The 21,321-nt window shown below is 37.2% G+C and overlaps 1 protein-coding gene across 17 annotated transcripts in view; it reads right to left on the reverse strand.

Moving 5' to 3' along the window:
• MIER1 (MIER1 transcriptional regulator) overlaps window positions 1-21,321 on the reverse strand; it is a 73,045-nt gene that overhangs the window by 26,083 nt on the left and 25,641 nt on the right. For all 17 annotated transcript variants that reach the window (XM_027536955.1, XM_027536956.1, XM_027536958.1 and 14 more), the window contains 4 exons: window positions 14,061-14,216; window positions 13,426-13,558; window positions 11,706-11,770; window positions 8,088-8,160 (listed from right to left, as the gene is read on the reverse strand). In XM_027536955.1, the coding sequence (XP_027392756.1) occupies window positions 8,088-8,160; window positions 11,706-11,770; window positions 13,426-13,558; window positions 14,061-14,216 (427 nt within the window). The remainder of the gene's footprint in view (window positions 1-8,087; window positions 8,161-11,705; window positions 11,771-13,425; window positions 13,559-14,060; window positions 14,217-21,321) is intronic.

Raw genomic sequence — 21,321 nt, forward strand, 5'->3', positions numbered from 1 at the left:
AGTCTACAGGGTCACAAAGAGTCAGACACTACCGAAGTGACCCTGCATGTATAGATGCAAGACTTTTTTGCCTGTGGCAGCTCTGCCCCAGTGAGAGTTGAGCGTGAAGGTGACACAGCTGCTTGGCCTGCGGGAACCCTGGTGGCGCCAAGTTGTACAGGGACACTGATTGCTTCCACCACAAGCATTATGGCTTTATCAGAGTCTTTTTTTGAGCCTCTTGCAGCTGGCAATCAGAAGGCCTCTTTAGCCAGTCTTTCTCCGTAGCTCTGTCCATTCAGGCACTTAGAGGGCTCTCTTGCCTGGGGTCCTTCTCTACTGTTCAGAGCGTCAGGCATATAGAGGGAGCCCTGGCTGGGATCCTGCTCTATAGTTCAGTGCGTCAGGCGTTTGATGGGTCAGCCTCTCTACTGTTCAGCTGTCAATGGTGGTAGTGTGGGGAGAGAGACACTATGGTGATGGCTCCATCCCCTACATGTGACTCAGCAGTACTGCCTTGCTTCCATGGCTGCCCAGCTTTCCTCCACAGGCATTTCCCACCACAATCTCCTCCTTCACATCCCCTAGATCTGCCTCTCCACAGTCAACAGCAGAACTTTCCCTGGGATTGCTCCACAATCCCTAAACTCCAGCTCCCAGCTGCTGCATCTTCCAGGAGAACTGCGTCCCTGTCTGGGATATGTATGGCTCCAGCAAGGACTGTCTGACTCTCATTCCATTTAGGCTGCCACAGATCAGCTGTTTCACTCTCAGCCTTAAATGTTTCTCCCCTGACTCAGACAATTGCCCCAGTGTGGGGATCAGACCTCTGCTTCAGTTCCTCCACCCGCTGAGGGCGGGTCCAGTCCTACTAACACTCCCATTTCTCCCCCTAGTTGCTTCATCCTACCAAGTTTTTGGTGGTTCTATATATTCTTTTCTTCTGGTCAGGTACTCCTGTCCTGAGTTCTGCATGCACTTCTATGTCTGAAGGTGTATATCTGAATGTATCCATGGAGAGAGACGTACTCCACATCCACCTACTCCTCCGCCAACTTGTTCTCCCCAGGATGAAGATTTTAAAAGTGCGCTGGATTTACTAATGAAGAGGTGAATCTTTAAAAAATGTTTTCTATGCAGAAATGGCCAAAGCCATACTGGAGAGGACTGAGGAGGAAACAGAAGGTGAAGAAGCAGAAACCTCTTTTGAAAAAAAGTCCCACTATGAGGGACGAAGACAGAGTAAGTAGCTAGAGAAGAAGCATAGCTGAAGAACTTTTTGGTTTTGTTTGTTGGTGTTTAAAGTTAGGAGATGTGAGTGCATGCTAAGTCACTTCAATTGTGTCTGACTCTTTGTGATTCTATGGACTGTAGCCTGCCAGGCTCCTCTGTCCATGGATTCTCCCAGCAAGAATACTGGAGTGGGCTGCCATGCCCTCCTCCAGGGGATCTTCCCAACCCAGGGATGGAGACCCTGTCTTTCTGTGGCTCCTGCATTGCAGGCGGATTCTTAACCCCTGAATCACTGGGGAAGCCCCAAATAGGAGACATAACCACTTAGATGACACTAGAAAGGAGCCAGCTAGAGAAAAGACTTTGAATTTAAGAGTCAAGGCATAGCTGACAGTGTCAAACTTGCTTGTTTGAGACATACCAGGTACTGTGTTAAGTGTTTTCTTATAAATTACCATATCCCTACCCACTCCCCTGTCACTACACACAAACACTTCAAAATATTATACCCTTGTTTCCCAAAAGAGTATAGATCAAAAGACAAGCTCTAGAAATTTTTCCTTAGTAAACTGCATTCCTTTTCTAACCCACTGGTATAATCCTACTGAAACTCTCTAAACTGTAAATACAATAAACTCCCATGATAAAGGGAATCTGGATATACTGCTATTGACTTCTGGGCTCTACTCAGCCTGTTTCCATACTACAGTCCATGTATTCTTGGTTTGAGAGTGGGAGATGGACAGTGCCTTACAATGAAACCCTGGTTCAGGAAGAAGACAATGGAGGGTGGGTCCCTGAGTCCCCAGTGTTCTTCCAGATACTCCCATGTTGGGCCTATGAAACAAGCACACACTCAGAGATACTTCTGGAGTCAATCTGGAAGTCCCAAGTCACAGGTTGCAAACACATCCTTATTTAAACTGAGTACACAAGACGTGGCTCAGACGGTAAAGAAACCGCCTGAAATACAGAAGACCTACGTTCGATCCCTGGGTCAGGAAGATTCCCTGAAGAAAGTAATGGCTACCCATTTCAGTATTTTTGCCTGGAGAATTCCATGGACAAGAAGCCTGGCAGGCTATAGTCCATGGGATCACAAAGAGTCGGACATGACTGCAACTGAACCAGTGCATGCACCTCAGTCAGACAGGATAACCCTGAGAATATGACACTTAATGCTACACAATTACTATATATTAAAAACAACAATGATTCCTGGTCCAGGAAGATTCCATGTGCCACAGAGCAACTAAGTCTGTATGCCACAACTACTGAGCCTGTGTTCTAGAGCCCAGGAACCACAACTACTGAAGCCCATGTGCCCTGGAGTCCGTGCTCCACAACAAGAGAAGCCACCACAATGAGAAGGCCATGCGCCCCAATGAAGAGTAGCCCCCACCTGCCGCAAGTACAGAAAAGCCCATGCAGCTACAAAGACCCAGCACAGCCAAAAACAAAAATATAAAATTGTTAAAAGAAAGGTTTTTTTAAATGACACAGTTGAGAACAGCTAGAATTCTCAGAGAATAAACCACACTGCCTTAATTGGTTCCAGAAGTAGATGGATTATTTGGCAGTTAAGTTTATATTCTAAATAAAATATGACTTTTGACTATGCTCTAAATAAAACAGGAAACACAACTAATATTTATTAAATGTCTATTGAAGAATGACTAAATGCCAAGAGAAACGCAACTTCTATGATAAAACATAAGAAAACATGGAGGAATGATCTCTATAAATATGACATTAACCTCTACAAATATAACAGCAATACAAAGAAAAAATACTCCATTATAAATAATTAGTATAACTTCATGAACACGCTGGATTTTGAAAGATTCCAATCACTGAAATGTAACATCTTCTGAAACTTCTTCATTCTAATGAATTATCAAATTTAAATTAGAACTTTTAAAAAGCAATCATAAGTAGCCAGCATATTGTATATTGAGTGCATATTGCATATTGAGTGCAGCACTTTCCACAGCATCATCTTTCAGGATCTGGAATAGCTCAACTGGAATTCTATCACTGCCAGGAGCCAGCGTGAGGAGCTCCACCCATGACAAAGGTCATGAGGAAGGAGGTTCGCATACGCAAAGGCGGGATCGAGCCTCAGGAGTTGCCCTGGAAATTCTCGAGCATCTACCCCCAAAACCAGAGTCTGCCTACTTTCTGCTTTGTGCTTTCACCTACACCTCTGACTTTACGGGGGGCTGTCCCCCACTACCTCTCTCTGAAAAAAGAGTTAGCTTACAGCTCCAGTTAATAATTCCTGGGTGTGACAGTGTTTAACCTACAAACTCCTTTGGAAATCCTCTAGCCTGCCTGAATAGGTTTTTCCGGCCACATGTGATTGTTCAGAGCCTCCCAACTGTGAGAGGCAGGAGATGTTCTAAACTGTCTAAACACAGATTCCTTTGAGTAGTTAAAAGATTGATTAAAAATTGTATTGGTGAAAGGTTTTTTCACTTATTGGGCCAATGTTTGCTGCTAAGTCTCCATACTCCTTATCTACTATGTCCTTGGCAGTGTATTGATTGATATAATGGGTGTATAGAAATGTAAGTAGTAGCCTCAATGTTTGTAACCTTGGACCCTTGAGTTAATTCTTTTCTTGACTGAGCCCACCTCACCTTTGCACTATAGGAATGCAGCTTTGTCCAGTGCTTTTTTGGAGGCTGGTGCCTGACTTTGGAATAATCACCTTTAGAGAAAGATAAGTTTCTTAAAATGTTAACAGGCCTCCTGGCCAGAAGATGATGTAATTCACCTGAACTTTTGCATATGATAAGTTTGAAAGCCTGGCTTCGATTAGGACCAGGAACTGCTGTTCTTGCATGACTCCACCCCTTCCCCCATTATCCTCTATGCACAACTTAAGGTATAAAAACTACTTTGGAAAATAAAGTGCGGGCCTTGTTCACCGAAACTTGGTCTCCCCATGTCACTCTCTCTCCCAAATTCTGGCTGAGTCTCCATCTGGAGCACGGAACCCGCCATGCTTGCTAATTATGCCTGGGCTTCTAAGATCCGACCGGGAAGGCCTCAGTGTCTCCTCTCCTTCGGGAGAACAGAAAGACGCCTGTGGCCTACGTAAGTGGTGCAAACTTCTTGTCTTGAAGTTTTATTGGTCTCCCGCGTAAACCAAGCTACTCAGCCTCTTTTCTCCACTGAATTTTCCTAGTGAGCTATCCTCATCCTATTACTCTATATCTTTGATAAAATATTTAAATAAATAGGTCGCCGATGCCGTCCCCGCTTCGAATACCCTGGATTAGCCGGGGCTGGACCCCGGCAGAAAAATAACTTACAAGTAGTTATAAATAAGTGAAGGAGTTCAGAAGGCAAGAGCTCATATAATGTATTAACACAGGTTAATTGGGGAAGTGCTTTTTATGGCATTTTTAAGTGTGTCATAGGCAAAATGAATTCAAAATAATTTAACAAAGTTCATTATGTGTGTGTTGGGGGTGAGAAGGGGAAAGACTAATGCAGAAAACTGCGAAACTACTTATCACAAAATCATAAACTTTGACAATCTTGGAAATTCCTAGTGACTACAAATAAATGTGAATAAATAAATGAATTTATTAACCTCTGGTTTCTGTGTCATCACATTTTAATGCTCAAGTAAAAATTCTACCTGATCAATATATTATGAGGATGAAATGCTAAAACATAATTAGCAAGATGTAATAATGTGGTTTACCATAGAAATTTCCACATCTTAAAAGGTCACACTGTGATTAATGACATGAATTTTAAGTTGTCTAGCTGAGCTTTACCTACGTGTAGATTAATTTAACTTTCTGTCTCAACAGTATTATTATTATCAACTAAGGGTAATATATGTGTTCATTTTTCAGTAAGTGACTTAAGAATCAGTAATTTGTCTAATGTTCATTAGAAACAACAAGTCACACAGTCCTCTGCTAGTGCTAACCAAGTTCACTCTAAAACTTACATCATGCAAGCATGAAAATTTGGGGATACCTTATTTCTTTGACTTTTTTCCCTAAGTAGCCCATCTAATTCTCAACTAATCTAGTAAAGAGTTCTCAGTTTTAGTATTACTGACACCTTTGGCCAGATAACTCTGAGTTTGGGGAAAGGGGTCCTGTGCATTTTAAGATGTTTACCAAGCATCTGAACTATTTAGAATTATCTCAAAGATACGGCATTTACTCCGTTTTTAGTACATGGGAGAAACAATCATGGTTTTCATATGCCCAGCGAACTTTTTTGCGAATTAAACCCTTTTCATACAGTCTGAGCAGGGTTGACACTGCACCCTGGAGCCCAAAGAAGAGATAAATGAGCCAGAGTACTCACTCAGCTCTTGGGTCACAGTAATTACTTCTGGCTGGGTAAGATTCCAGCTGAGTCAATAGAAGCTCTCTCCAGGACTTTCGCTGGAGCAAAGTGGGATGGGAAAGTTCTCATTTTTCCTGGTTCCTGACTAGGATCGTGAAAAGTATAAGTCATGAGCTCCCAGGAGCCATCCTACCTTGTCTGACAATAAAGGAAAGAGGCAAAGGAGAGATCTAATATTATGAAAAGCCCTAAATCCAGATTTATTTGAAGACAGATTAGCCAGAACTTCCTAGTAAAGCAATCAAGTAAATTCTTTTTTGCTAAAGCTAACTGAACTCAGTTTAAACTTTGTCACCTGCAAGCAAAAGAGCATAAATGGATACTTTCTGAAAATCTGAATAATAAAACCTAAACCTAAACATAAGAATAAGATTAATTATTTAATGGACATTAATGTTATTTATCGAGCATTTTTTATGTGCCAAACACTGTGCCCCTAAGTGCCACACATAACAACATCACGTGTAACTCCTGAGAAAAAGCTCTATAAATACTTGCTATTTTAAAGATTTGCTATTTTATAGATGAGGAGAAAAAGAAGCAGTTATCCGTGCAAGGCCAAATGCCTAGATAGCCTCAAGTTCACTGACTCCATATAAGTTCTGTTAACACTATTCTGCAACCATCGAGTAACTCAAATGTTTACTAAGTGTCTATGTTTTAGATCACTCAAGGTATACTAAGGATACAAAGCTGAATAAACAAATGATTATAATATACTCTGTTAACTAAAAACGATCATTTACATAAATTTAAGAGACAAGCTTTATCAATATCTCTTCAGGATACTCAGTAACAGGGTTTACTTAAGCAATGAAAAATTCTAATCAATCTGCCAAAGAACTTCTTACTGTGCAGGTACCAAGATATCAAAATCAAAATCACCCAAACTAAATGCTCACCCTTTTGAATGTGCTCACCAAATCGATGAAAAATACAAAACTTTTTCTGTAAGGAAAAAAGGCTCTAATCAGCACTATCCCTTTGACAGTTTTATTTCATAGTGTGGTTTACTGAACAGTTTAACAAGTTTGGTTCATGTGCACAGGTTAACCTAAATGCAGATGAGTTCTTGATATCATGACAAAGGTATGAATTTCTATTATAGAACTAAAAAACAGAGGAAAGGACCTGAACCACAGTGACTCCTCTAAGGCAGTAACTGTGTTAAATCTCATCTGATCCTCATACAATGTAACATGCTTAAATTCTCAGAGTAAGAAAGGGTCCTGAAAAAAAAACAAAAACAAAAAGAAAGCAATTGCTTTCTAAAATTAGCTAAAATGGAAAAACATTAAACCAAAATTGGAAATTGTGATCACTATTCACTGTGATATCTAATAAGGCAAAAATGTTAAAAGACAAACATATTAAGAAATAATTAAAACTGCCTTTAACTGTAACGTTAATTTGCCACATACAAAAAAATCGAAAACCCAATGGATCATTCATTTTTGCACACAATTACAATGATTTACAAAAATTGTGCACAGAATTTCAGTATACAATAAGGTCATTCCATACTGATACCTTTAATGTTCCTATATGTTTCAGAAATTAACTTGAAAGCTATTACTAGTGTGCTAAAACATTTCCGTTGTCACTACAATTTACTAGAGCCTGTGATATTCCTATAATGACTTCTGATCTGGGGCTCTGCCCTGAAAACAGACGCTTAGAATATAAAATAGGTTTTCAGTTAAAAAGAAAACAAACAAGACTTTTATAATTCCCAGAGCTCTGCATATGTAAGCTGAAATGTGGAAAAGAAAACTGAAATAAAAGAAATGAAGAAAGATTTCTAACACTGAGTGATGTCACACTGCACACACTCTCTCTCTCCCTCTCTGGAACTTTCCCAAAGTGGATAATTTGAAATAGACTTAAAAAAAAAAATCCTCAAGTATTCTGTTTTCAGAAGTTCAAGTACTTAATCTTTATGACTTACCTTAGCACTATTACACAAAAAAATGAACAAAAGATCATGCAAAATTTAAGTACACAAGTTTGTCTTTCCAAATTAAATAACACAAACAGCAAAACACTCAATATTAATAATATTAAAAATTTCAGGAGCAAATAAGCTTTTTATATCAGTTGTTTACACTTAAGTTTTTTAAAAACTCTGTCAATGGCTTCCACTGAAACAAAATAACCTACAAAATAACCTTTTAAAATATAAATTATAAGGTTTATAAAAGGGTATATTCAGAGTATTTAAAATATAAAAAAAGATTAAAAGGATGTCTTAAGTCATCTAATAATACAATACCAAAGAAGCATTCACTTTTCTTTCTTTTTTGGCTAGACTTCTATGAACAAAAGTGAAGAAAACAGAAAATATTCCTTACAGATATGGTGTAGGGGTCTTCTTTCATAAATCACGGGGTAACAAATGAACTGTCATGTTCTTATCCCATTATAAAAACAGTTCACCAATTCCTGCTTTTTAAAAGCATGTATTCAGCTATGTAAATATATGAATGACCCACCTTTTTCATTTTCTTTGTATCTACAAATGCCAACTGGAATCTCTGCTTGAAACATGGAGCCCACCATAATCTCCTATTTTAAAAAATATAAAATGTTAACAAGATGGAGTAACAGATTTTATGTCCACTTTCTAGATTTACCATCTTCCTGGGTTAACTGTTCCTGGTTTCTGTCATAAAATAGTTACAACCAATTAACTACCTCAGAGGAGTATTGTGAGGATGAATGAGTTAATAATAGATAAGAGCTTGGATATGATTGGATGAAAGTATCAGTAATAATGATGAGGTGAAATGCAATATAGACAATGGATATGAACTTTAAAATATGGAGAAAAAGAAATAAAAATGAATTCTCATAATTCAACTGATAAGATAACTCTAAAAAGCAGGAAGTCAAATTAAGGTATTTTCAGAGTACCCACTCTAAGCTATGGTCTCTCAATCAGCTTCCCTGGGAAACTGAGAAATGCAAATACTCAGGTCTTACCCCAGACCTACCGAACCAGAAACTATGAGGATGGGACTCAGCAATTAAGTATTTTAACAAGCTATCCATATAATTCTGACACACAATGAAGTCTGAGAACCAGAGCTTTAAGGTAAAGGAAATAACAAAAACAGTTTGAATAAAGCCCAGTAGAGGCCAAATAAATAAAACTTCAAACCAAATGGACAGGTAATCAGTGCCTAACTTTCATTAAAACAATGTAAGATGACTTCTTCATAACTTCTCCCAAACATAATTCAATCTTATTTTAGGAAATCTGATAATCAATCTATATAGTCAAAACACAAGTTAGGGGAAACTGGCTGTTCAGAATGACAATTAGAGGTCACCACTGATGAGATTTTATTAACATAAGACATAGGGACCAAGATTAATTACATGGGCCCTCTTTTGTCTGTGGCTAAATGTTAACAGTTACTGTATTTTCAGAATAAAGACTTACGTAGGAAAGGTATGAAATCATGGTCTAGTAAGTTTAAATAACTCCTGGGATTTGAAGAGTTCCTCTCTCCTATTACTGTTTCCCACTGATGCTAGAGCTTCATTTTATCTAGTGTAACTTCAAAGACATGTCTATGTAATAAATTTATTGCTGCACCTGTACAGGAAAACCAGTTAGTTTTTCTAAAAATACCACACACACATGTTTTCCACTCATACATAGGAATTTTCCTTATATCTTTCACTATAAAAAAGGATACCCTATTGTCACTTCTTGTGTCCCTTTTAAGTTAACTCATCTCCACCTATAGGGAATAGTCAAGTTATCAACCCTGGCTAGGGTGCTTCTAAAAATATTCAATGTTGGATCTATCCTAGACCAAATAAACTAGAATCTCTGGATGAAGGCCATGGTAACCAGCATTAAGATTTCTTTAAGTGATTTTAACATGAAGCCAGGGTTGATAATTTCTAGCTTAGTATAAAGAAAAGATGCCTCTCCTTTTTCCTATTGCGTTCAGAAACTTTTCACCTTAAATTTGTTCTGTAGGGAAATGAAGGAAAACAGTATTTAGGAGCATTATGTACCAAGTATCTATGCAAAATTTTTATTTAATCCTCACCAACTTCGACAAGGCTGAATCTGCTGTCCCTATAACTGTATGTAAGGAGATGAAACTCAAGAAAATGAGTTTCCTTAGGATCACATTATTAGTAAATTCTGGGCTATAACTTGAACTCAGGTTTGGTTTCAAAGCTGTTTCCTCTACCTCAGGTTTCAATAAAAATTTAATTTTGTCTTACAAGCCTTAGAAGATTAATCTCTGAATCCTGACAGCTTTTTACAAATTGGACTAAAATAAGACAATCTGGATTTACTTTATTATATAAATCTGGATTTGCTTTATTACATAATTTTCCTGAGGACGGGACTAATACTTCCTAGTAATGAGGGCTTTATCTCCCCCATGAGTTTGTACTGCTTCATTTAAAAAAAGAAAAAATTCAAGGCTCAATCAAATACTCTATGGGGACACTCCAGATACAAAATCAATTTATACTGGAGAAAAAACAAACTTGGATATGTGGTAGAAAATAACAGTTTAAGTTGATTACCAAAGTTTCCAGCTTTTCTAATTTTAATTTCTGCATGTAGTTAACACTTGCTCAAACAAGTCACACAAATAGTAACTTCTGTGATCCTTTTTTTCTGTCTTCAGTCCCATCATTCATTCATTAATCATTCAAGTTATTCAAGTTATTAATAATTAATACATGCACTATGATAATCTTTCCTTACCACTTTAACCCACACTGATGTCTCTCTTTTCTAAACATCTCTTTGTGGTAGTTTAACCGCTAAGTTGTGTGCAACTCTTGCGACCCCCATGGGCAGTAGTCTGCCAGGCTCCTCTGTTCAGGGGATTCTTCAGGCAAAAATACTGGAGTGGGTTGTCATTTCCTTCTCCAGGAGATTTTCCCTAACCCAGGAATCAAACCCAGGTCTCCTGTATTGCAGACAGATTCTTTACTGATTGAGCTACAAGGGAAGCCAACATCTCTTTGGAAACCCATAAATACATCAATTCTGGCTGAAGCCCATAATCCTTGGGTAGTACAGTCCAAGGTCATTTTAATACTTCATTCTTCCCAGCTACAACTACAAAATATACAGATTTTTCCTTATTTTAATCCACAAAGGGGGTTATCTCTTAAGTGTGCCCCTGGCATCCAGACCAGACAACTTTAAAGAAACTAACAAACAAAACACAGGGAAGGATCAAAAGTACTGACTAATTAAACAATCATGACTTAAAAAGGGCAGAAAGGCCACTCGATCTGGTATTTTGGGCAATTCTGCTTCCACATAAATGACTGTTTATGCACTAAATTCAGAATCAGACCTAGGGAAAAGAACACCAAGGGGGAAAAAAAAAGCAAAACCCTCAACAGAGATTCTAAGAGATAAATCAGGTATCTATCGCAACAAGTATGACATCACCTCATATAGATGATTTGTCCTAATCAATTCTACATAATAATGTGATACATCTTCCTAATAAGTCAACTGTTTGGCAGCAGCTTAAAATTCTTCAGTTTAACCATGAGATTAATTATACACTATTATACAATTTTATTTTTAAAGACCATGTCATTATCTTTAAACTCATTTTAGAAATTAATTATGGATAGTTATACCAAAGTCCAAATCTATCTCTTCACACAATATACTCTGAGCTGCGAGTATCAACATTAATAAGGGATAGAAAAACCTGTAATCTAACTCATTAAAGAAAATTTACTTAACAAATACCAGAGCCTCCACAATTGTTTTCTCAAGTAGATACATATATAAAAAAGAAAAAATCACATGTGATACTTTTTACAGTGTAGCTAACAAAAGTCTAGTTCTTAACTAGTTTAGAAATTTGGATTTGTAATTTTGCTTTGAGTACCAACTTGTTCAACCAAGTCTGATTTTTCTATATCGTTATTTTATTTATAAGAAAATTTATGTTCTTTCTCACCTGGATGTATTAAGGGAAAGTCTGAACATATGTCACAAGAAGACTTACTTCAACTTTATCAAACTTTTGGTAAAAGAAGATACTTGGCTCTTTAAATATTAATTTATCTAAGTTTTGGGAAAATATGGCTCTAACTACCTTTTTCCAGTCTTCTGATGGTATATAATCTTCATCTTCTTCAGATTCTTCTTCTATTTCACTATCTAGAATAAGTAAGACAATAGTACTATAAAATGATTGCTTAGCCTGTCCATTCTTACATCTACCATTAAATACTTAAATATGCCAAAAGGTATTTGCAGAGGTAGGTCAAGATATTTTTAGTCAAATATTACCCTGTCAGTTAAAACAACAACAAAACTCATAGACCTTCCAGGACAATCTTCTTAGATAACTATATTTTCATGAAATAATACTCTACAAAAAACTTTAGGGAAAAAATTGATTCAGAGTCAAGACAATCTGTTTCTAAACCTAATCCTGCTTCCAACAGCCTGGTGACAGAATAAACTATATGATCTCAGTTTCTTCCCTTATTAAATGAGAGCTGGGACAAAATAATAGTTTCTGAACAGTGGTCCTTAAAACACTTGAGAATGCTATAACATCACTTTGGGGGAATGCAGGAAGAGAGCACATGTATGTCTCCCCAACTTCTGTTTTATTCAGAGCAGGCAAATTGCTATTTGCTTACATACTGGACTAAGAATGCCTTTACATAAAGGAGCGGGAAATCTGAAAACCATTAGATTGTCAGCATCTTCTCAACTCTACAATGGCACTCAAAATTCAAAATGGTAACATCACATACAGAAATTAATTCTTTCTATAGAAAAGCTAAGATGGGCACTGTATGTATAGTTCCCATGCATACTGAAATAACATCTGAACTATGATATATTATTTCAAGATACAGTCACTTAGTATCCCACTTTTAAGCAAATTTTGGCAATGGACCTGCTCCTGGTTTAACTAGGGGAAAAATACATTTCCTCCAAATAATTAAATGTAATTAATCTCTCTGTGCAGTGATAATACTTTTAAGTTGGACTGTATCCCTAAAAAGAAAAATTCACAATAAAATTATCACCAGCAGCCCTACACTGACCTCTAAACAAAAATGTGTAACAAGTCATTCACACAAAGCAGTAACCACGTTTAATCAATTTTTACTTTACCACATTTCAGGAGAGGTTATTGTATTGTATTCAAGTATTTTTCTTTTTTAAATACAGAAATTTAAACTATATATTTAAACTAATAACACTAATGGTTAATTTTTTCTTATCTTATTTCTAGGGTAAGGATTCCTGCTTAGAATGAAAACATTATGGAGTAGTTACACATGCAAATATTCAAGATACATACGTTAAATGTTGTATCGACTACTGGTCAATGACTTTGAGGAGGTAGAAACATCAGCAGAGTTCTTTCTCTGTATAATATATTCCTATCTCAAGGGCCAACAATTTCTTTAGACTTGGGAACCATTGGTTAGAGAAAGAAATGCTTATGAATATATCTAGACTGAGAGGCAAAGAAAGCAGAAAATGGAAAACTGAGGAAAAGACTAGGAAAAATAAAAAAGATGACCATGAAACAACAAATTTAAAGAACAGTCAAAAGTGGAAAAAAAGGAACACATTCAAAATCAGGTATCATAGTGACACATAATAATTACGGTAGGATATTCATGGGCAACATAGCACCAGTACAGCTAAACTAATAATCTAGAACAAAATCCCATTTACTGATGAGCGAGATTTCCAAATCAATGAATTCAGAGTATTGGAAAAAAAAAACACTAAAATATTAAACAGCAAAAATCATATAAAAAACAGTAACTAATAATACTTACTTGTATCAAAATATTTACATCGACGTGGACGGATTATTTCCTGGGCATCTTGAGAAGCAACAGATTGAGATGGATCATCATTGGAAGACTGAGTTTCATCCTCTTGACCTGAGGAATCTTTTATATTCTCTTCCTGTGGAATAATACATTAAATCTCTTTAAGAAAAAGTGTTGCAGATGAAAGGTCATAGTATTCCAGATAAAACTAGAAGACTACATGAATATACCATGGTTACACAAGATGCTAACATTAGAGGAAGTCGAGTAGAGTTCAGAGAGATGCACTGAATTATCTTTGAACCTCTTATGCAAACCTAAAGTTATTTCAAAACAAAATAAAAATGAGTACAATTAGCCATTATTACTTTAAAAAACAGCATTTTAAAAGTTTGTACAAATTTATTTAGAACAGGCGTTAGAAAAAACAGGAATGACAGAGCAAACTATTGCCTCTCTGGCGTAGATTATAGGGAACTTTCAATTTGCATTACACATGTCTATATCTTAAGTTTTAATATTTAAATATATTGCCTTTAAAGTTAAGAGTGAAAAGAAATGACAAAAACAAGCAATCAAAATCAATGTATCAATAAAATTTTAACTTCAGGAAGATAAAAATATATGTATAACCTTACTTTATTTTCCCCACTACATCCACTGTTATCATCATTATCAGCATCTTCATCATCTTCCTCCTCTTCCTCCTCCTCCTCCTCATCTTCTTCAGGTAGCCGAATAGTACTATCATAACCATAAAGGCTGAGAAGTTCATGAATCGGCATGTCGCCTTCCTAAATAGACCAAACAAAAGTTAAATTTTTAACAGATGACATTTCATATTCCTATCATTCACAAATCTTAATACAGAAGAATATTCTTAGAACTGTTATCAAGAATTTGTAAATCATAAAAAGTAAAACAATATAATTCTGAAACCAGAAAAACCCTAATCTTAATTATTCTTTTCTGCTTCAATTCAGCGACTGTACACCAACAGTCAGTTCACATTTACTAAGAGCCACACAGAATTTGGGAGTGGGGAAACAGAATAATTAGAAAATAGACTGTAAACAAAGTTAACAAACCAAGAAAGCGGAATGAAATTTAGAGCCCAGCCCAAACACATCAAAAACAGCAATAATATACATGAATGATACTGGGTTACATCAGCCATATATTCTTTTCTAGGGTTATGTAAAATCACTTCATGTAATCTTTACTGTACATCTTACAAAACTGTTGTGTTATCTCCATTTCAGAGATGAGGAAACTGAGGCTAGCAGATTAAGCAATTTCTCCAAAAACCACACAAGTTACAAGTAGTGAAAACAGATTTTGAGTCTAATTACAAAAGCCCATACTCTTAACAGTATACCAGGCTGTTTCAGCCAGGGACCTGAACCTCCCCCAAGCACAAAAAGCACACTCTCCTGAGGGTGAAATGAACAAATATCCACATGTTATGAAATGAAATGAGATTTTTGCAGAAGGTACTCACTCTAATCAGTAGTTAAGTGTTACAGAGTATCAGGGAAACATGACAAAATTATAAAAATAAAATTTAACCCAAATAGTGTGAACCTATAACATACACATACACATTCTGAAGAAAAACTTAACTGAGTCAGTTTAGAACATAGAAAAAGGATAATCGTGAAATAAGACTTTGTATTTCTCCAGTAGTATCACAGTCTTACTCATGGACAGAAACAAGTCTAGCCTGTGTGTGAAATACCTTATTATAGTGAAGATGAATACATCAAACTGGAGGATATAACCTGATACTAAGTAATTAGATCATACAGTTAACTCCCATCAATCAGAATTTGTGTGTAAAAAGCAAATAACGATAATGTGGAAAAAAATTTCCTTATAGAAAGAAAATGCTGTTTAACACTTCTATTAATATTTCATATTGTAAATGGATACTCTAGTTATAAATCAGTTTGTGAATCTGTTTCTGAAAGAAATCAATGACCAGCTGGTATACTTAATTGACTTAATTATTATGACTTTCAAAGTACAATAAGAGATAATGCTTGAAGTGTTCAAGGATCTAGTCCTTCCAGATACCTGGTCCAGTATAAGCATTTGGTACAAAGAAACAGAAATTTAGGAATTAGGAGTCAGGATTTAAGAAAAAAGAACTTCAAAATCAGGAAAGAAATAAGAATATGATGTAGAAAAGATGGGTTAAATAAACAATCATGACAATATAGCTGCCATCACGTCTTCTATATGCCAGGCATTTGTGATAAATGCTTTGATTCACTACCTTATTCTCGTTTCTTAACAAAAACAAAGTGAGAATATTATACTATCTTATTTGATCTTTAAAAGTACCGGATGAGAGTGGTACCTTTATATGTAAATAAGAAAACCAAGCAGAGAGAAACATGATGTACGGACAGAGACTTTATTGTAATATCTAGAACTCTTAATCTCAGCTCATATTTTCCATAAACTCATTCTGCATCACAAATTAGAAGCAGGTTTAGCAACTGAAGTCACTTCTATGAGCAAGACGCCACTGAGGTCACTATTATGAATAAGGGCCAAACCAAGAAAAACACTTTAGTGTAGGCTGGCAATTAACATTCACATGGACCTTGAGAATTTACCAACAGCTTGTTTCATAATATTTATTTCGTCTTTAATATTATCTTAATATGCTACTGTTACCTCTAATTTTTACAACTATGTTTAACTGATACTTTGAGAGATCACCAAAAGAGGTACGGTTACCAATAAAACATGAGTTTAAGCAAACTTAGGGAGACAGTGAAGGACAGGGAAGTCTGGCCTGCTGCAGTTCAAGGGGTTGCAAAGAGTTGGACCTTTGATCTGTCTTATTCAAGGGCAACAGAATCACCTTGAGGGATTATTTAAACTTAGAACTGAACTCCACCTCAAAGATTAGCAGGGCTGAGGTGGGGCGTGAGTTTCTGCATTTTTTAAAGTACCAGGTGATATTGATGTTAGTATCAGACCATCTGGAGAACCACTCTGATCAGTTCTAGGATAAGATAACTGCAAACCAGCCTTTTCAGTGGAACGTAATAAATTGTGATCATTATCCTTAATAAAGCTTGTCACTAACTGCTGACATCTAGCTCAGTTATATGTCAAAAAGATAAGTAATGTACCAACTGCATGGAAAGAATTTTTCTTTTTTTTTTTTAACCACTATTTGGAAAGTGGAATATCTGACTTCCATGGTTAAGTCCAAGATTTTTCTCTCTTGGATACACATATGAGAAGTGTGACTTGCTTTATAAAAATTCATTTCTCAAAAAAAGTTGGCAACACCCCCAATATTGACTAAGCAGAGAACAGGGTAGAGTCAGAAGTGACTGATCAGTGTATTTGAAAGAGAAGTGCTTGAATTAGATAAAGAGTAACAGAACTGGCAGAGAAAAGTCAAGACAAGTCAAAGAAACAACTGAACAACTACAGAAACAAAAAATGAACACGCAGGTTATCCTGATTTGCAGTTAACTAAAAAAAAAAAAAGGGCTGGCTAGTTTTTTTAACCTATTTTCTCTAGTTTTACTTAGTTTCTCAAGGCATCTATTAGAGTCTACTTTTCATTCATTTAAGAGTAGCTACTGAACAGTGACTGACTCTATAAAAGGGCTTTGGGAAAACTACGCACACAACATATTATTCAAGATGAACCTAGGCAGGGAGAAATTTAGTTTGCTAAGTTGGAATCCACTGCTATCATTTATGTGAGTATAATCAGAATCTGAATTAAATTAGTGATTGTGGTAAAGAAAAAACAAGGGATCCCAAAGAAGAAATCAACAGATTTAACCATGGGTTAAGAGTGATCAAGAGGTCCTTGTGACCCTGAATCTCTAGTTCCAGATATTCCTTAGACCTAGATATAGATTCATATGACATCTAAAAAATATTAAAAGCAATAAACGTCTAAAAAAGTTTTGACAAACTTCTAAAAAGTTTACTTTCGGTCAAAGTTGGTTTTATCACATGTCAACAAAATACCCCTGCCTAGTCCATCAAGTGGAGAAGGCAATGGCACCCTACTCCAGTACTCTTGCCTGGAAAATCCCATGGACGGAGGAGCCTGGTAGGCGGCAGTCCATGGGGTCGCTAAGAGTCGGACACGACTGAGTGACTTCACTTTCCCTTTTCACTTTCATGCATTAGAGAAGGAAATGGCAACCCACTCCAGTGTTCTTGCCTGGAGAATCCCAGGGACGAGGGAGCCTGGTGGGCTGCCATCTATGGGGTCGCACAGAGTTGGACATGACTGAAGCGATTTAGCAGCAGCAGTCCATCAAGAAAATTCTTGCTTAATACTGAAAACAAAAGAATATGTAGTGGTATTATGCTTTTCTTAGGAATTAACTTTTAATTTCTGTTGCCCAATATCAAGTTATTACGAGTAAGCAGCAAGTTAGAAACAACAAATTAGGAAGCAACAACCATGATCCACATAGTATTAAAAAGTATCTTACCTGATATCTAAGGTATAAAGGGAAGTCCTAACAGTAAACACAAATACAATAAAACCCCAAATCAATTTTGCTGAGAAAACTCCAGTTTCAAATTCAAGTACCATTTCTTGTTGTCTGTCATCCAGTCCTTTCTTTCTACATTCATTTTTCCAGAAATGTTCTTTCCTCCATTCCAAGCATGTATTTTGACTGAAAGCTTACCTCCTGGACTCACAGCATCTAACTCAATTGGAATCACTGCATTCCCTGACCATTCATTTGAAAAGGGCACATGATCCAAGCTTGAACATAATTTGTTTCCAGAATTTTACCAATAGCAGCTAAAGAATATATGCTGTATCCCAAGCAATAAATCTTGGAGCCTGAAAACTTACAACATATGACGAAAATTGGACTCAAAAAGGACACCACCATGTAAAAAAGTGTTCTGGTGGCACAGGAGTCTCTGAAGTCTAGACCTCCCCCTGCCCTTAATGAAATTACATGAGCCTTACAACTAAATCTTCATTTTGCCTAAGCTTGCTCAAAACGGATTTCTCTTATTTGCCCCCAAATATTTGAAATAAAAAGTAATGCTACCCTGATGACCATTATATCTACTACTGCAGGCAGGAATCCCTCAGAAGAAATGGAGTGGCCATCATGGTCAACAAAAGAGTCCAAAATGCAGTACTTGGATGCAATCTCAAAAACGACAGAATGATCTCTGTTCATTTCCAAGGCAAACCATTGAATATTACAGTAATCCAAGTCTATGCCCCAACCAGTAATGCTGAAGAAGCTGAAGTTGAACGGTTCTATGAAGACCTACAAGACCTTTTAGAACTAACACCCAAAAAAGATGTCCTTTTCATTATAGGGGACTGGGATGCAAAAGTAGGAAGTCAAGAAACACCTGGAGTAACAGGCAAATTTGGCCTTGGAATACAGAATGAAGCAGGGCAAAGACTAATAGAGTTTTGCCAAGAAAATGCACTGGTCCTAACAAACATCCTCTTCCAACAACACAAGAGAAGACTCTATACATGGACATCACGAGATAGTCAACACCAAAATCAGATTGATTATATTCTTTGCAGCCAAAGATGGAGAAGCTCTATACAGTCAGCAAAAACAAGACCAGGAGCTGACTGTGGCTCAGACCATGAACTCCTTATTGCCAAATTCAGACTCAAATTGAAGAAAGTAGGGAAAACCACTAGACCATTCAGGTATGACCTAAATCAAATCCCTTATGACTATACAGTGGAAGTGAGAATTAGATTTAAGGGCCTAGATCTGATAGATAGAGTGCCTAATGAACTATGGAATGAGGTTCGTGACACTGTACAGGAGACAGGGATCAAGACCATTCCCATAGAGAAGAGATGCAAAAAAGCAAAATGGCTGTCTAGGGAGGCCTTACAAATAGCTGTGAAAAGAAGAGAAGTGAAAAGCAAAGGAGAAAAGGAAAGATATAAACATCTGAATGCAGCGTTCCAAAGAATAGCAAGAAGAGATAAGAAAGCCTTCTTCAGCGATCAGTGCAAAGAAATAGAGGAAAACAACAGAATGGAAAGACTAGGGATCTCTTCAAGAAAATCAGAGATACCAAAGGAACATTTCATGCAAAGATGAGCTCAATAAAGGACAGAAATGGTATGGACCTAACAGAAGCAGAAGATATTAAGAAGAGATGGCAAGAATACACAGAAGAACTGTACAAAAATATCTTCACAACCGAGATAATCACAATGGTGTGATCAATGATCTAGAGCCAGACATCCTGGAATGTGAAGTCAAGTGGGCCTTAGAAAGCATCACTACGAACAAAGCTAGTGGAGGTGATGGAATTCCAGTTGAGCTATTCCAAATCCTGAAAGATAATGCTGTGAAAGTGCTGCACTCAATATGCCAGCAAATTTGGAAAACTCAGCAGTGGCCACAAGACTGGAAAAGGTCAGTTTTCATTCCAATCCCAAAGAAAGGCAATGCCAAAGAATGCTCAAACTACCACACAATTGCACTCATCTCACACGCTAGTAAAGTAATGCTTAAAATTCTCCAAGCCAGGCTTCAGCAATATGTGAACCGTGAACTTCCTGATCTTCAAGCTGGTTTTAGAAAAGGCAGAGGAACCAGAGATCAAATTGCCAACATCCGCTGGATCATGGAAAAAGCAAGAGTTCCAGAAAAACATCTCTTTCTGCTTTATTGACTATGCCAAAGCCTTTGACTGTGTGGATCACAATAAACTGTGGGAAATTCTGAAAGAGATGGGAATACCAGACCACCTGATCTGCCTCTTGAGAAATTTGTATGCAGGTCAGGAAGCAACAGTTAGAACTGGACATGGAACAACAGACTGGTTCCAAATAGGAAAAGGAGTTCATCAAGGCTGTATATTGTCACCCTGTTTATTTAACTTATACGCAGAGTACATCATGAGAAATGCTGGACTGGAAGAAACACAAGCTGGAATCAAGATTGCCAGGAGAAATATCAATAACCTCAGATATGCAGATGACACCACCCTTATGGCAGAAAGTGAAGAGGAACTCAAAAGCCTCTTGATGAAAGTGAAAGTGGAGAGTGAAAAAGTTGGCTTAAAGCTCAACATTCAGAAAACGAAGATCATGGCATCCGGTCCCACCACTTCATGGGAAATAGATGGGGAAACAGTGGAAACAGTGTCAGACTTTATTTTTCTGGGCTCCAAAATCACTACAGATGGTGACTGCAGCCATGAAATTAAAAGACACTTACTCCTCGGAAGGAAAATTATGACCAACCTAGACAGCATATTCAAAAGCAGAGACATTACTTTGCCAACAAAGGTTCGTCTAGTCAAGGCTATGGTTTTTCCAGTGATCATGTATGGATGTGAGAGTTGGACTGTGAAGAAGGCTGACCGCCGAAGAATTGATGCTTTTGAAGTGTGGTGTTGGAGAAGACTCTTGAGAGTCCCTTGGACTGCAAGGAGATCCAACCAGTCCATTCTGAAGGAGATCAGCCCTAGGATTTCTTTGGAAGGAATGATGCTAAAGCTGAAACTCCAGTACTTTGGCCACCTCATGCGAAGAGTTGACTCATTGGAAAAGACTCTGATGCTGGGAGGGATTGGGGGCAGGAGGAGAAGGGGACGCCAGAGGATGAGATGGCTGGATGGCATCACTGAGTCGATGGACGTGAGTCTCAGTGGACTCTGGGAGTTGGTGATGGACAGGGAGGCCTGGCGTGCTGCGATTCATGGGGTCGCAAAGAGTCGGACACGACTGAGCAACTTATCTGATCTGATCTGAAAGCAAAAGTTGTTATTCCCCTCTGGAAAAAAAAAAGAGAGGATTAAATTGGCTGACAGTACACTATCCTACGACCCATCAGCTACCTGTTCCATAGACTTTCTCATTAGCTTATACTGCCAAAGTCTGTG

This window comes from Bos indicus x Bos taurus, chromosome 3 (assembly GCF_003369695.1).
Source record: "Bos indicus x Bos taurus breed Angus x Brahman F1 hybrid chromosome 3, Bos_hybrid_MaternalHap_v2.0, whole genome shotgun sequence".
Classification (NCBI taxonomy): Eukaryota; Metazoa; Chordata; class Mammalia; order Artiodactyla; family Bovidae; genus Bos; species Bos indicus x Bos taurus.